Source organism: Oncorhynchus keta, chromosome 19 (genome assembly GCF_023373465.1).
Source record: "Oncorhynchus keta strain PuntledgeMale-10-30-2019 chromosome 19, Oket_V2, whole genome shotgun sequence".
In the NCBI taxonomy this organism is placed as follows: domain Eukaryota; kingdom Metazoa; phylum Chordata; class Actinopteri; order Salmoniformes; family Salmonidae; genus Oncorhynchus; species Oncorhynchus keta.
This window is the reverse complement of record NC_068439.1, coordinates 60,502,138-60,517,971: the sequence shown is the minus strand read 5'-3', so window position 1 is coordinate 60,517,971 and position 15,834 is coordinate 60,502,138. Positions and strand designations below refer to the sequence as shown.

Here is a 15,834-nt window from a genome sequence, read left to right as displayed (position 1 = left end):
TTCTCTCTCTCTGAGATCACAAGTATTAGCATCAAGTTAAGTATCCTGGTGCTGTTCATAATTACATGCAAAGCAAATGCTACAAAAAATAAGTGTCGCTGTACTTTGAGATCATTTTCAAAGCTACAATGACTTTGAAAAAAGTAACTCATACATTTGCATTTGAAACTGCTCAGCAATCCTGTTCCTCGAATACGCTGTCTCTCCATCCACCTTTTCTCTCTAGTTATCCCAAAGGACACACAGCTGTCAACATTCAAGTGCTGCGGCAGTACAGTCAAAGTCACCTCTAAACTGTGTTGTCCCAGGGACATCATACCTAAACTGCTCAAGTCATTCTCCTCTATTAAGGAGCCAGAGGGAATAATAACCCAGAAACCACAGAGGGGATTCATGGAGCGGAACCTGTCCTTTATCAACCTCAGTGTCCCATCTCTTCTCTGATGAAGGGGATATAATTTATACAGAGCGTGCACCTGAAATTGCACTACATGGTACGTGGACTCAGGTCAAAAGTATTGCACGATATTTCAGACACAGCCAGGGTGTTGTGGCCTTTAAACCTGTGATGTGAGGTGCCTGTCAGCCACTCAGTCCCAGTCCAGAGGAGGAGGAGTTGAACAGCATGCAGCCATCTGGTTCCTGTTGTATTAATGCAGAGCTGCAGATGACTGAGGGAGATCTTCTGGAGCAGCAGGGTGGCACTACACCTGGCCGCGGCCCCTGTTGCTGATTACACACCTCTTCCAAGCCCTCCCCCCACACACACACACACACACACAGATACACACACACAAAAACACGCACGCAAGCATCAGGCATACAGACACACACGCACGCATACATTAACACACGCACCGCATATTTGCCCAAAACAATCAGCAGACGCACTCACATGCTCTAAACACGCTGGTTACACATGCATATTCCAGATACCACACTCATGACACATCATACACTAATTCACCACGAGCACATCCTACAGTCACCACACTTTCCACACGCTCACATATTCCAGACATATTCCAGACACGTTCGCCAAAATAAACTCACTACTGGAGTGAGAGAGCATGTTTGACAGTAGTACATGAGTAACATGTAAGTGTACTAGCACAGCAGAGAAACACACGTACCGCATGGAGTGGATTGCCCTGGTCGATGGGGACCTTAAAGTCTGCCTGCAGTTCATCAAAGGCAGTTATCTGAGAAAGAGTGAGAGAGAGAGAGTGACAAAGTGAGGAAAAAGAACAATGTGTTTTAGTTCTCTGCCTGCATCAGTGTTAATCACTCACAGTGGCTGTGTAAGTGGCTGTAGCTGTGTCAGTGGTTCTATAGGCTGCCTAGGAGCTAGCACAGCGATTACAACACTGCATGACAAACAGGATCAATCAGACAGACAGAGCTGCATTAGGAATAGGACTAGAAGCAGTGCTTGTAATTGCATAGGGGGGTATCGTCTTTTATAGAGACAGCTGACATTGCATGTCTATTCCATGTGGCCATTCAGTGGCACAGCAGAGGCAGAGAGTGGATGTGTTTGCATGTAAGTCCTTAGGGTCGTGTGTGTGTGTATTTTATTAATTTGTTCTGTGTTACACACGCACGCGCACGCGCACACACACACGCATACACACACACACACACACACACACACACACACACACACACACACACACACACACACACACACACACACACACACACACACACACACACACACACACACACACACACACACACACACACACACGCATACACACACACACACACACACACACACACACACACGCACACACACACACACGCACGCACGCACGCACGCACGCACACACAGCCAGCCAGCCAGCCATATTTCCCTGTGGTGTGATTCTGGCGGCTGGCTGGCGGGCTCTCTGTGTTGATGCTCCCTTAATTCATCACGGGCCAATGGCAAACAACATGGATGGACTGTTTGTAAACACCTGGGGCAGTGGGGTGTGATGAGGAGATGGAATGTTCAGCAAATACACGCTATATATTCGTGCTTATCATCCTCACCATATGAGGTGACATCTTGTATGCACACAGCAGACATGCCATCTTTGGGTGGTTTCAATAGAAGTCTTTGATTTCAATGTTGCCTAAACTGACACAGTGACACCTCCTGCTCACCAGGTGAAAACATACACTACCGTTCAAAAGTTTGGGGTCACTTAGAAATGTCCTTGTTTTTTAAATACTATTTTTTAAAATTGTCCATTAAAATAATGTGAAATTGATCAGAAAAACAGTGTAGACATGGTTAATGTTGTAAATAATATTATTATATATTAATAACTATTGTAGCTGGAAACAGCTGATTTTTATTGGAATATCTACATAGGCGTACAGAGGCCCATTATCAGCAACCATCAACCAACTCCTGTGTTCCAATAGCACGTTGTGTTAACTAATCCAAGTTTATCATTTTAAAAGGCTAATTGATCATTAGAAAAACATTTTGCAATTATGTTAGCACAGCTGAAAACGTTTGTTCTGATTATTCTTAATTATTGACCAGCTATGGTTAATTATTCAGGAGTATTTTAAAACGCCTGAAATGGGTTCATTTTGTCATCATTGGGTGCAGGACTTCTCTATGACTGGAAAGGCAATCATGGACTGACAGGTCTGGTCTGCTCAGTCACAGTCATTGCAGGATGACGCCCCAAATCAACTCACTAAACCGAATACCAATAAAATGTCTGATGCGACCAGTGCAACCGCTTGGAAGCTTCAGAAATGGTTCCTCAGTGAGTGGAGACTGCCCATTTGGGGATTGCTGCTCTTTTTAATGTGGCTGCAGGCAGCAGAGCAACATGAAGGGAATGGACTTTATACTGTGTGTTTTATTTATTTTATTACATTTCCTGAAGCTTTCGATCAATACTTTTTTTTAATGGCATTGGTTCCATATCTGGGACTGGACGTTTCTGCTTCGTCATGGTTGACTGGCCTTAAAACATGCTCACATCTGTATAGGCCTACAGTATATCTCCAAAGACCAGCATGCCAAGTAACATTTGTGTTTCTCCCCCCCTGGCTCAGAATAATAAAATTCCTATCTTCTCTTGCCAGGAAAATACAATTTCATTTATACAAGGCAATATAACATACAGTGAGAAACAATGTAACTTCATGTAATTGATGTCACATTGATGGATGAACAACCTATGAGGAATTAATGAATGTGTGGGACTAGGTGCAAAACCAACCACAAAGGCTGTGTTTACACAGGCAGCTCCAAATCTTTTTTCCACTAATTGGTCTTTTGACCAATCACATCAGACATTTTTCAGAGCTCACCTGATTAGTCAAGACTAGTTTGTGAAAAAAATGTCAGATTTGGGCTTCCGTTATAAGCGCAGCCCTACTGAACTAAACCCAAGCAGACTCTTATAGAGCCACTTAGGTTACTCACAGCCTCAAAGATGAAGAGAAATGTTCTTGTACTGCACATAGATTGAAATTTGAAGCAAGATGTCCTTTCCAAATAATAGCATGATCTGAGGATCATTAGACCTGTGAAGGATCATTAGACCTGTGAATGTCCTGTACTTGCCTAAGGAACCAGCACGAGGCACACATTAAAGCAGCAGGACAGAAACCAAGTATACAAATGACTCCTTCATAGTTTCCTCCTACGATTATGGTAATCTAACCATCCACTAAAACCGTCGGAAAAACCAAAACAACAATAGGGGGAATTTTATGGCCACAATGAAAGTGAATGATGTTAACTTAACATACTGTATGCCCTCTTAGGCAATGGACATTCTCTACACATCGTATGGGCACAGGGGTTTTCCCATAAGTCACTGGATCCAGAGGAGCAGTTCACATGGTGATAATGACACTCATAATACATTAGGGGCTTTGCTACGTGGAGGGAAATCACTCAACCATTTTCTGTCGGCGAGTGTGGAGCTGAGCGGAGTGCAAGAGAACACAGTTCATTGGGTATGTTAATTAAAATTCCCCCTAATCTGTTACAAGCAGTCCCAGGAGTGATGGTGTAACCGGGATTACATGATTGATTACTGATCATTCAATCTGGACAGAAGCTAGATAGCCTACCAGCGAGGTGTGATTTTCCTTCCACAGACTGAATGACTTTTAAGGGTATTGAATGAGATTATCTTGTTATTGATCAACCTTGAACATGTGTTAAGCTAGATAGAGTCGAGGGTTTCAGCTTAGTCAATGAACTTGACGACTGAACGTCAGCTTGTCTTTGTCACTACCATAAAAAATACATTTCGCTGATATAGATAGAACATTTCAGAGTCCCCCGAAGCCCAGAATGGGGAGTGCTGTGCGGTCTGGACATGTAGAGAAGCATCATCACTGAGACTGAAATGATGATTTCTTGGACATGGAAGCTCAACAAATCATATCCATCAGTCAACGCAGTGTCTGATAAGGTTCTCATCAGTCAGCCTCATTGCAGTACAGTACATGCCCTGTGAGAGATGAGACCGCCTGTTAACAGGCAGTGATTAATGACAAGACATGTCCTGATATTCTAAACGTGTCAGGGGAGTAAAGAGGAGGATACGTAGGTCATGCTATACCTGACAGGTCCACTGAAAAATAGGCAGAACTGTAATAAACCTGTCAAGTAGAGGGATGCAATATTTGGCAGGACAATTAGATGAAAGAGAATGAATAAAGTCCCACTGGGCACAGACATCAGTTCAACATAGTTTTGATTTACATTTGGTTGAGTTGTCAACTAACTGTGAATTCAGTGTGAAATCAATATCAAATGTCACCAAGTCATTGGATTTAGGTTAAAAGCTGGGTGAAGAAAATACATTGATTACTGGTTACTCCAATTATTGGTTACTCCAATGAGCTTTTCTATGTTGATTCAATGTCATCAGATTTATATTTTTGGTTGAAATGACTTGGATTTGCTGTTGATTTAACCAGTTTTTGCCCAGTGGGATGGATATTTACTGTAGGATGTATGGGTACATTTCACTGTCAGAGTGTATGGGATCGTGTATTACAATTACCCAGATGATGTCTGGATGACAGGCATGCTGTAATGTGAAAAAGGGCTGGTAATTAAAACCCATTTATTTGACTATGCATGTGACATCACGCCATGTAGCCTGCATAACATACTATTCTGATTTGTCTGTAGCTTATGCCTGTGTTTGTGAATTGAAATTGCCACCCTGGCATCAGAAGCATTGTGTTTCCCATAAGTCTCAGTTGGTTGGAACATGGTGCTTTACAAGACCACAGTTGGGCCAGATATATTGAATGTACTGTATGTATGAGCTGTTAGTTGTTTTGGGTAACAGAGTGTGTGAGTTTGTGTCTGTGTGTGTGTGTGTGTCTCTGTGTGTGTGTGTGTAATGACCACTTTACAGTATATTACAGTAATATAAACAGAATGAAAATATCCATGTTGATAATTCTGCTCTTGGCATAAGCTGTATTTTCTTAAGTAGCAGGTAGACTAGATAAGATCTGTCCACTGCTCTGAACACCATATGGGCCTGACACATGCCATGCATCCAGTAATTGCCTGGGCTCAGAGGAAAACATGAAGTTCTCCTTCAGTCTCAGGTCTATTGCTATGCAAAGGTACGCCGGTCGATGGGGGCCAAGGGACTGTGTGGACCGAAATCTGTCTTTATATAAAGTTCCGCAGGAGGGCGCAAGGGCTTTCAGAGTAAATAATTATATTATCCAAATATTGTAATACGTTCTTATTGGCATTTCTGTGTTGCAGGGTCTCCCGGCTGGTTTGAACAAAGACAATAACACACAGATAAAACTGTGTGCGGGGGAGAATTCGTCTCAGTGTGTCCAGCGTCTCTAACAGAATTCCTAATCGATTACAGAGGTTCATGATGACTGAGTCAAGTGAATTGTAAAACCCTTTGATGAAACCATAGATATAAAATCTGCAAAAACAAAATAAAACTGATATGACCATTTAGTCAATTAAGTGGACATGAGTGGTGTTTTAGGCTAAACGTCTGAGATACAGGTTCGCACGTGTCAATTTGGGGATGTATTGCATTTTCCTACCCATTAGAGCGCGTGGCATCAGCAAATGGGGATCTTAATAAAATTATAATTCAAGTTAAAGGTTGGGCATTGAAACAGCACCTTTGCATACATCGAATAATGTATTAATTATCTTGCGCAAAAGGCCAAGGGGTTTTGAGCAGGTATAAATACGCTGGGCTATTACGCACCATTATGGAATATTGTCCATAGCCAAAATCATTCATAATCATATTAAAATGTATTTTCACATCTTAAAAAACGTATAACAACAACTAAAACAACTAATAAATCGCCCACTTACATGCCATATCGCAAAGAAGATCAGGGAAGCACAGAGGACCAGTGACAGCATATAGCAAAAGGCAGCGAAAGTGAACATAATTGAATAACACGAAAAGAGGACTCAGATGAATCACATTAAAAAAACGAAATGATTAAAGTGCCATGGCAAACCGAGGTGATAACGACTCCATCCATCACTTTGCTTTTAATGTTTGCAACAAATTGTTGCAGAACGTCTCCAACGAAACGCGCATCCAAGGTCTCACTTTGAAGTCGAAACGTTTTGCGGCGCAATTTCTTAATTGGAAATTAGACCAGTGGCCTAGACTTGATGAAAACGACAGACATTTCAATGCAGAGATTACACAACAAGAATATAAATAATATAAATCCAAGCGATGTCTTGAAATTGATATTAAGAGATCCAAATTATGCTAAAAAACATCCCGGATAGGAAGAATGCTTTGGACAGGCACATTACTAAAGATAATCTGGTTGGCTACAATGTGGCAGTATTAAAATAGGAGCTCCGCAACACTCCTGGCACTCGTAAATAAACGGTGTCTTCAAACCACAGTTAACCTATAGCTCCACGATTCCGAAGGCGCAGTCTTACGCCCCAACAGGTGGATTTAAAGGGCCAGTGTTCAGGCAGTAGTGTTTATCTAATTTATCTTCCCATTTCCCATTCGAAAGCATATGCTTTTTAGGATTTTGAAGTTTTAGCAAATATAAATTACTGTAATCTACTGTTTTCAAGCAAGTGAAGAGTCGACAGATTATCTCAAATAATAAGACACATCCGACATTTAGGCTACATAGATAGGGCTTAAAAACAGCTAAGTAAAAAAATGCCACAGATTATTTACATTTTGGCTCTGATAGATTTATTGGGATAGCAATACGAATTGCAATTTACTCTGCCAAAGCCATTGACATATGTATCTAGACTAGGGCACACTAGGGCACCATTATGAGACAGTCAAATTGATGGCCTGACTAGGTAGTAGCCAGGCAAATGCTTAGTAAAGTATCTGTTGGCGCCATCTAGTGACTATGGTTACATAGTATAGCCTACTTGTCTGAAAATACAAAAAAACATGACACTGATAAATTGTTGTGACAGATAATGACACCATAATCAGAGGCGTCTCTGGCGGTTTAAAATGTTTAAAAAACGTAGGAACTCAGTCGGGGACTCAATTAACTGTTGAGAGTTAGTAAATTATAATACACAAGGTGCGATTTCTAAATTTGGTAGTGGTTTTCCACTTGTTATTTCAGTCACTGACAGTCACTCAATTAACCCATGTCACCTAACATTTGTAGCCCATGTCAGCTAACAACCATATCTCGTTTCTGACCATAATGATGACAAAAAAGCAAATGATGCTATTTTTAAATAGTAGCCTACAAGAAAAGGTCTACATTTGTAAACAGCACTTGGTCAACAGTACTATTGGATGGCTGGCTAGACTACCTTACTTTGCAACATGTGTTTTTAGCTGACATGGGCTAATTGAGTGACTGTCAGTGACTGACATAATAAGTAGAAAACTGCTGATCCTTCACAAATGATCTATAAGCAAATTCATACTAAAATGTGTTGTTATAACAGGTCATGCATCTGACACTTTGTCAATGTGGTGTGGCCTTCCATGCTTTGCACAAGTAACCCTCCCATCATCTCTGGGGTTAGAGCTCTGGTACCAGACCCTAGCCAGACAGGTCTGACCTTATACATTGGTTTAGGGCCGGGTCGGGTCTGTTTTTCATCAATCCCCCCCACAGCTATCTCTGGTTTAATATGATGGGGTTTTGTAAATTATGTAATTAGATTGACGCACTGAAAAGACAACCAATCTGATTTTTAAAACAAATAGAGACTTGCCAAAGTGACAAAATTATGTGTGTTCCTCGTGAATCCTCTGTGACTTCAAGCAAGATTTTAACCCACTTAACACCAACATTTCTCCAAGCTTTCACCATCATTGTAAAGCCCTAATTTCTCAAGATTATTATTCATTTCATGTGATTAGTGATTCATATTAAGGTACAAAACAACAATTTACTCCCTTATTTTAAGGTAATCCCTGTTACGTGAACTCAATTGTTTTAATATAGTGAAACTATTCCTTTAAAAGAAACATTGAATAGTCAAATCATAGTGTAATGTGGGTGAGCTGGTTCTACTCTTCACACATCAACACTCGTTACCCATACTGTAGATAGACAGACTCTATTTTTCTATTTATTTAAGATGAACTCGTCAACACTGTAAAGCTTACCGAATGCTTGTAAAACTGCACATATATTACGAAGAAGTTCTATGATGTTTCTGTTGGTTTTGGTATTCGGCACGTTTGTTTTCGGCTGTTTGAGCACACATTTTCTTCTTGAAGCAAGTCAAAGTTCGTAGCCGAAGTCTACGCTTCTTTTGTCGGTGACTGGTCAAAAACACTAGTAGTAGGAGTGGGAACACAAAGTGTTTGTTGTCATTCAATGAGAGATTAGTTTTCATGCAAATGTTTTCACTTGAGAAATGCTGCACCAAACATCGTAGTTAGATGTAAAATTGTGACTAATACTTCTTTGGCAAAAACGTTGAAATGAATGACAGATTTATTTATTTATTTTAGGTTTATTCTGACTATTTTGAGGAAGTGTTTCTGACAATGTTGTTGCTACAGTGTCTCAAGAGTGACAAACAACAGCAATATTGACGGTCTTTAGGGAGTATGCAAGCACAGATGTTTGTTTCGCCTAGCGGTGTTCTGCTAGAAGCAAACCAACCCTATGTATGTGGGCACCTTCATGTTCGACCCTGTTATCTGTCGATGAGCCCTTGAGCAAGGCACTTAACCCTAATTGCTCCTGTAAGTCGTTCTGGATAAGAGCATCTGCTAAATGACTCAAATGTAAATGTAATAGTAGATATTTTATTTGACCTCTTGAGATGGGGAAACATGTTTTTATTAAGTTGAACATTTGCTCTTTATGACAGAATGTTACAATTGGGAGAAATAACACGTGTTCTTCTCTCACGAAGTTACACTCCTCAAAAGGCACCTAATTCGTGGAACGACCCACCCATCTCAGAGAAGTTTGTCATTCTCTCCTAGCAACAGCTTGGGTCGTTCTATAGGCTACAAACGTGTCATACAGGCCTATTGTTTCCAACAACCTTTTTGGGCGAGACGCATTAAACTTAATCTAGATAACACGAATGCCCGCTGCAAAACACGGTCAAAGTAAAATAGCTATCAGGATACGCTTCCTTGAAATATAAAGTAATACACTCGTGCAAAAGGTGGTTCCCATTCAGCATGTGTTCCTTTGGCGCGTTGGACAAACTCGGATCCCACGGCAGACACTATTCACATGGAGGAGAGATAAATTACAGACCGCACATTCAGCACATAGAGCCCAACCTAACAGAGTAAGTGATCGTCTCTAGACTATTGTATACACTGTATGAACATAATTTGTTAAAAGGGATTCAATGTACAGGGATAAAGGGTTACGTTACAAACAACAATCTATAGTAGAGGTTAACGTTTTGTAACCTACCAATCACATTATTTTGTGTGCTTTCTCTTTTTCTACACGGTTTGTTTGTAGGGTAGCTAAGATACAGAACAGGCACAGTGACCTTTGCAAGCTAAATCCAAGTCCAGCGCGTTGAGAGGATCTAAGAACACCAGACTGTAGGCAATAGCATTCCTTTATAATTTCACTTCATTCATTGACATACCGAGATACGTCATTGGCAGAGTTAATGTAAGATGAACACAAAAGACTAACTGAGAAAGTGTTCACTCACACCACTCCCATGTCTCTGGAACTGGCTTGACACAATGGCATTCTGACAGGGCTGTCTGTCTCATCATTAGCTATGTCACAATGTCAGAGCAGAGGAAGCTGCAGCAAGCCAGCAACCAGTAATCCTGCAGTGCTTCTAGAAGGTAGCTCAGCCTACCTCTCTCCTTATCTGCAATATATATATATATATATTTTTAAACCAATTTCATGATGCCTCATCTTTATGGCACCTTACCCTTAACTTAAGACTAATCAAGCTATTGATTGTTAGTTGATGATTAACAGATTAGCCCTGTCAGGTGTGTAAGTGCTGGGCTGGAATAAAAGCCTGCACACCAAGTAGCTGTCCAGCACACGGATTGGTGACTGGGTACTGTACTTCTCCAGGTGTGACCTTGACTGGAGCTCTGGTCTGCGGTGGCTGCCTGCACCTCGCTACAGTGATGCTCCACTCCCTCACATCAAATTGATCAAGTTCCCTGAAGAGACCAGACTGCTCAGGTCCTTCCCACGTGAGTCACTGGGCTTAGATCATGTCTACAAATGATTGATTGTTTGTTTGACAATACCCCCACCCTCCCACCCCCATTTAATTTACCAATATATAAGAGGCCTTGATTTCACAATGTACAAAACATTAAGAACTCTCTCTTTCCATGACATAGACTGACCAGGTGAATTGAGGTGAAAGCTAAGATCCCTTAATGATGTGACTTGTTAAATCCACTTCAATCAGTGTAAATGAAGGGGAGGAGACAGGTTAAAGAAGGATTTAAAGCCTTGAGACAATTGAGACATGGATTGTGTGTGTGTGCCATTCAGAGGGTGATTGGGCTCGACAAAACATGTAAGTGCCTTTGAACGTGGTATGGTAGTAGTTGCCAGGGGCACAGGTATTTCGCGGTTGGGTATTTCACTCTCATCAGTTTCCCGTGGGTATCAAGAATGGTCCACCACCCAAAGGACATCCAGCCAACTTGACACAACTGTGGGAAGCATTGGAGTCAACATGGGCCAGCATCCATGTGGAATGCTCCCTGTGGAATTCTGTAAAGTGAGTGTGGAAGAGGTGAAAAAACTGTTGTCTATCAACAATGACAAGCCATCAGGGTCTGACAACTTGGATGGAAAGTTACTGAGGATAATAGTGGACGATATTGCCACTCACGTTTGTCATATCTTTAATCTCGGCCTACTAGAAAGTGTGTAACCTCATTCTTGGAGGAAAGCAAAAGTTATTCCGCTACCTAAGAATAGTAAAGCCCCCTTTACTGGTTCAAATAGCCGACCAATCAGCCTGTTACCAACACTTAGTAAACCTTTTGTCCAGATACAATGCTATTTTTACAGACTTTCAGCACACTTATAGGGAAGGACATTCAACAAGCACGGCACTTACACAAATGACTGATGATTGGCTGAGAGGAATTGATGATAAAACAATTGTGGGAGCTGTTTGACTTAAGAGCGGCTTTTGGCATTATCGATCATAGTCTGCTAATAGAAAACTTGTGTTATGGCTTTACACCCCCTTCTATATTGTGGATAAAGATTTACCTATCTAACAGAACACAGAAGGTGTTCTTTAATGGAAGTCTCTCCAATACAATCCAGGTAGAATCAGGAATTCCCCAGGGCAGCTGTCTAGGCCCCTTACTATTTTCAATCTTTACTAATGACATGCCACTGGCCTTGAGTAAAGTCAGTGTGTCATGTATGCGGATGAGTCAACACTATTCACGTCAGCTACTACAGCGAGTGAAATCACTGCAGGACTTAACAAAGGGCAGTTAGTTTCAGAGTGAGTGGAAAGGAATCAGTTAGTCCAAAATATTAAAAAAACTAAAAGCATTGTATTTGGGACAAATCATTCACTAAACCCTAAACCTCAACTAAATACTATAATGAATAATGTGGAAATTGAGCAAGTTGAGATGACTAAACTGCTTGGAGTAACCCTGGATTGTAAACGGTCATGGTCAACACATGTTGATACAACAGTAGCTGAGATGGGGAGAAGTCTGTCCATAATAAAGCGCTGCTCTGCATTTTTAACAACACTATCAAAAAGGCAGGTCCTACAGGCTCTAGTTTTGTCACGCCTGGACTACATTTGTGTGGTCAGGTGCCACAAAGGGACCTTGGAAATTTACAATTGGCTCAGAACAGGGCAGCACAGCTGGGCCTTAAATGTACACAGAAAGCTAATGTTAATAATATGCAGTAAATCTCTCATGGTTCAAAATGGATGAGCGATAGATTTCATCCCTACTTGTTTTTGTAAGAAGCGTTGACATGCTGAATGCACCGAGTTGTCTGTTTAAACTACTACCACACAGCTTGGACACCCATGCATACCCCACAAGACATGAGGTGGTCCTGAGTGCTGCAGCGGTCTAAGGCACTACATCTCAGTGCTGGAGGCATCACTACAGACCCTGGTTCGATTCCAGGCTGTATCCAGCCGTGATTGTCCCATAGGGCGGCTCACAATTGGCCCGGGTTTGGCCGAGGTAGGCCGTCATTGTAAATAAGAATTTGTTCTTTACTGACTTGCCTAGTTAAATAAAAATAAAATGCCAACAAAAGTCTCTTCACAACACCCAAGTCCAGAACAGACTATGGGAGGGGCATAGTACAACATAGAGCCATGGCTACATGGAACACTTCCACATCAGGTAACTGATGCAAGCAGTAGAATCAGATTTTAAAAATATAAAAATACACCTTCTAGAACAGCGGGGACTGTGAAGAGACAGGCACAGATGTACATGATAAGACACGCACTCTACACGGATGAACACATGGATTTTATATTGTAGATATGTAATAGTAGAGTAGTGGCCTGAGGGAACACATTTAATGTGTTAAGAAATGTAATATTTTAACTTGTATATAACTGCCTTAATGTTGCTGGACCCCAGGAGGAGGCAGCAGCTAATGGGAATCCTTAATAAATACAAAATACAAACACCTTGTAGAGTCCATGCCCTGACAAATCAAGGCTGTTCTGAGGGCAAAAAGGGGTTCTTAATGTTTTGTACACTGTGTATAAAGTGCCAATAATCTGACAAACAGTACCTCGTCAGTAACCCCTATTGAATGTACAGTACTACATCATAAATAGAACTGTGTGACGTCATTCTTTATTCGATCACTAACGCTGATGTTTTGCATACTATTTATCAAACCTCTATTTACGTCTATTACTCTTCTTTATTTATTTCTGTAGAGGCCAACATGGTGTCCCAGACTGAGTGGACGTTTTATCCCAACTTTGGTCAGCCCAGAACCTTCCATGTTGGCAAACGCTGTTTGCTGGAGGGAGGTCACCAGTATAGGACCATACGGTGTTCTTCAGAGAGAACTCTGGAGGTCACCATCGGGAGGAAAAAACAAGGTATGTACTGCAAATATTCAGTAGCAGTGAAAATGCATACGTTTTGCAGAATGTTCAAAGTATTATTTGAACAAAATTATCAGATGAAGGCTATTGTGTTAAAGTTGATAAGTAGTTTAGGATTATCTGCGTTTATGGTTCGGCTTTCTGATGGTTCATTGGAATGCATGACTTAGGCTAATAGAAGAATACATTCTAGATTGGCTATGCTCTTGTAACGGCTGTTTGAAGAAGGTGAGGACCAAAGCGCAGCGTGGTACGTGTTCATGTTTGTTTATTGACACTGAACACTAAATACAAAAATAACAAAAGGGAATAAACAAAACAGTCCTGAAAGGTGAAAAACACTAAACAGAAATCAACTACCCACAAAACCCATGTGGGAAAAAGCTACCTAAGTATGGTTCTCAGAGACAACGATAGACAGCTGCCTCTGATTGAGAACCACACCCGGCCAAAACAACAAAGAAAAACAAAACATAGAAACTGAACATAGAATGCCCACCCTAGTCACACCCTGGCCTAACCAAAATAAAGAATAAAAGCCTCTCTATGGCCGGGGCGTGACAGCTCTGTGTAATTTCTCCTGGACAGACTAAGTAAACATACAATTACACACAATTTTATTTCTGGGTTAAACAAGATTATGCTCAGTGTTAGATGTATTATAATCTCAGTTAACCCAGACCTAAAATCTTGCATTATTTGGTCAGGTGCTCGATTATGTTTACCTAGTCTGTAGACAAGAGAATATTTTTTTTATTCACCTTTATTTAACCAGGTAGGCAAGTTGAGAACAAGTTATAATGTAGCCGCTTGTTCCTCCATTCCAGCCAGGTTTACCTGCCATTCTGCACCTGGTTCTAGACCCTATCTAACACCTGAGTACAGTCCTGACTTTCACAAGTTTGGATCAACATTACCAACAACACATTTTGGGTAAGGATTTTGTTTTCCTTCAGTTGTGTTGATGGTATATTTGATTGAAATAGGATACAGTAGGCTACGGTGCTGTAGATATACTGTAGCTCTGTCTTGTTTTCATACATGAATTTCTACAGATGGCTGAAAGATGGTGCTATTGGTCTTTATATTGCACAGTTTCAAGGGACAAACAGCAAGTGTACAACAATTTAGCACACAGGGAGCATCCCAATAATCTCTCCTTTCACCTGAAGTGTACACTTGTTCACTACTTCCAACCAATCTAAAGGCAGTAGATTGCTGGAGTCATAGGGCAGTGGGAGCTTCCACCATATTTCCTTTGAAATCAGTGAAGGGGAGTGGACAAATGCACCATTTGGAAGGAAAGAGAGATAATTGAGACATAACCACAGTTTCACATTTGTGAAAAGATGAGTATCAGCATGCTCAGTGACGTGTGATGGTGGTTTCATACTCACAGTGGAATTGTCCTCTGTAGGTCACTGACCTTCAGTGCAGATACATTCGTTCCTCTTCAGCCACCTCCAAAAAAGACATGGTGAGACATAACCAATTAAGATAGTTGAGTTTAAACTTGTGCACTTCTGGAGACCTGGGGAGGAAGAATTGTATTTAACAAGTGATATTATTTATGCAAATGTACATGATTAATGCAAGGTTTAGATGAAGAGGCATTCCAGATATGTATAGTATGTTTTGCCATTTATTTGTGGATGGTGTGTGTGATGTCTTTCTGCAGTATTCCATATGTAGCGAGGAAGAGGATGGAGGACAGGGAGGCAGACATACTGGAAGTGAAGAAGCTGAGTAAATGGATGCCTGCACCAGTCATATTCAAAACTGTGCTGGACAACTGACATGTCAAAATGTTTTTTGGATGAATGAGGAGAAATGGATAACGATTCCAAACTGTATATTATGATCATTCGGCATGATTACAGCCACGTGGTTTTGATTCTACTGTAGTTTGATAAGGAAGTTTGGTGGGAGGGGGGGATCAATGATGTAATAAAGTGTGACTAATTGTCATGACATCATTTGGAGCTTTTGCCATCACTATTCACTTTTGAACAATTGGGTTATGCAATTTGCTGAGGGGAGATAAGCAACAATAAGCCAAGCAGGGAAAAACAGTTCCCAGGTGGCCTGACTTTGCTGAGTTCCAAAAGCAGTTAGGTCAGCAACAGTTGATAACCTGACCTCTGTTTTGCCTTCTAGTCTGGCAGAGGTGCATCGCATAGATTTCTTTAATTCCCAGGGGAAGATAAGTGGTGGGCTCAATCCCTCATTCAGCAAAACAACACTGCTGATCCCGTTCAGGATAGACAGGGACA

At 41.1% G+C, this 15,834-nt stretch overlaps 2 protein-coding genes across 4 annotated transcripts in view; one reads left to right on the top strand and one right to left on the bottom strand.

Moving 5' to 3' along the window:
• The window catches only part of LOC118398606 (protein cornichon homolog 3-like), a 49,356-nt gene extending 42,476 nt beyond the window's left edge, over window positions 1-6,880 (bottom strand). For both annotated transcript variants that reach the window (XM_052470949.1, XM_035794117.1), the window contains exons 1-2: window positions 6,353-6,880; window positions 1,134-1,202 (exon numbers count right to left, since the gene is read on the bottom strand). In XM_052470949.1, the coding sequence (XP_052326909.1) occupies window positions 1,134-1,202; window positions 6,353-6,430 (147 nt within the window). In that variant the 5' untranslated portion in view covers window positions 6,431-6,880. The remainder of the gene's footprint in view (window positions 1-1,133; window positions 1,203-6,352) is intronic.
• Window positions 6,881-9,396: 2,516 nt separating this feature from the next.
• On the top strand, window positions 9,397-15,543 carry LOC118398605 (spermatogenesis-associated serine-rich protein 1). 2 transcript variants are annotated; one of them, XM_035794115.2, is made up of 6 exons: window positions 9,408-9,772; window positions 10,543-10,667; window positions 13,388-13,555; window positions 14,389-14,494; window positions 14,979-15,038; window positions 15,240-15,543. In XM_035794115.2, exons 1-6 carry the CDS (start codon window positions 9,660-9,662, stop codon window positions 15,355-15,357), a joined length of 690 nt encoding a protein of 229 aa, XP_035650008.1. In that variant the 5' UTR covers window positions 9,408-9,659; the 3' UTR covers window positions 15,358-15,543. The 2 variants fall into 2 exon arrangements, with proteins under 2 accessions (XP_035650009.1, XP_035650008.1); XM_035794116.2 differs by lacking the exon at window positions 14,979-15,038 and having other exon boundaries at window positions 9,397-9,772.
• The last annotated feature ends 291 nt before the right edge of the window (window positions 15,544-15,834 follow it).

Coding starts and splice junctions, on each gene's coding strand:
- LOC118398605 (XM_035794115.2), top strand. CDS start 9,660: ATGTGTTCCTTTGGCGCGTTGGACAAACTCGGATCCCACGGCAGACAC. Junction 9,773..10,542: donor ATAGAGCCCAACCTAACAGA/GTAAGTGATCGT, acceptor GTACTTCTCCAG/GTGTGACCTTGACTGGAGCT. Junction 10,668..13,387: donor ACTGCTCAGGTCCTTCCCAC/GTGAGTCACTGG, acceptor TTATTTCTGTAG/AGGCCAACATGGTGTCCCAG.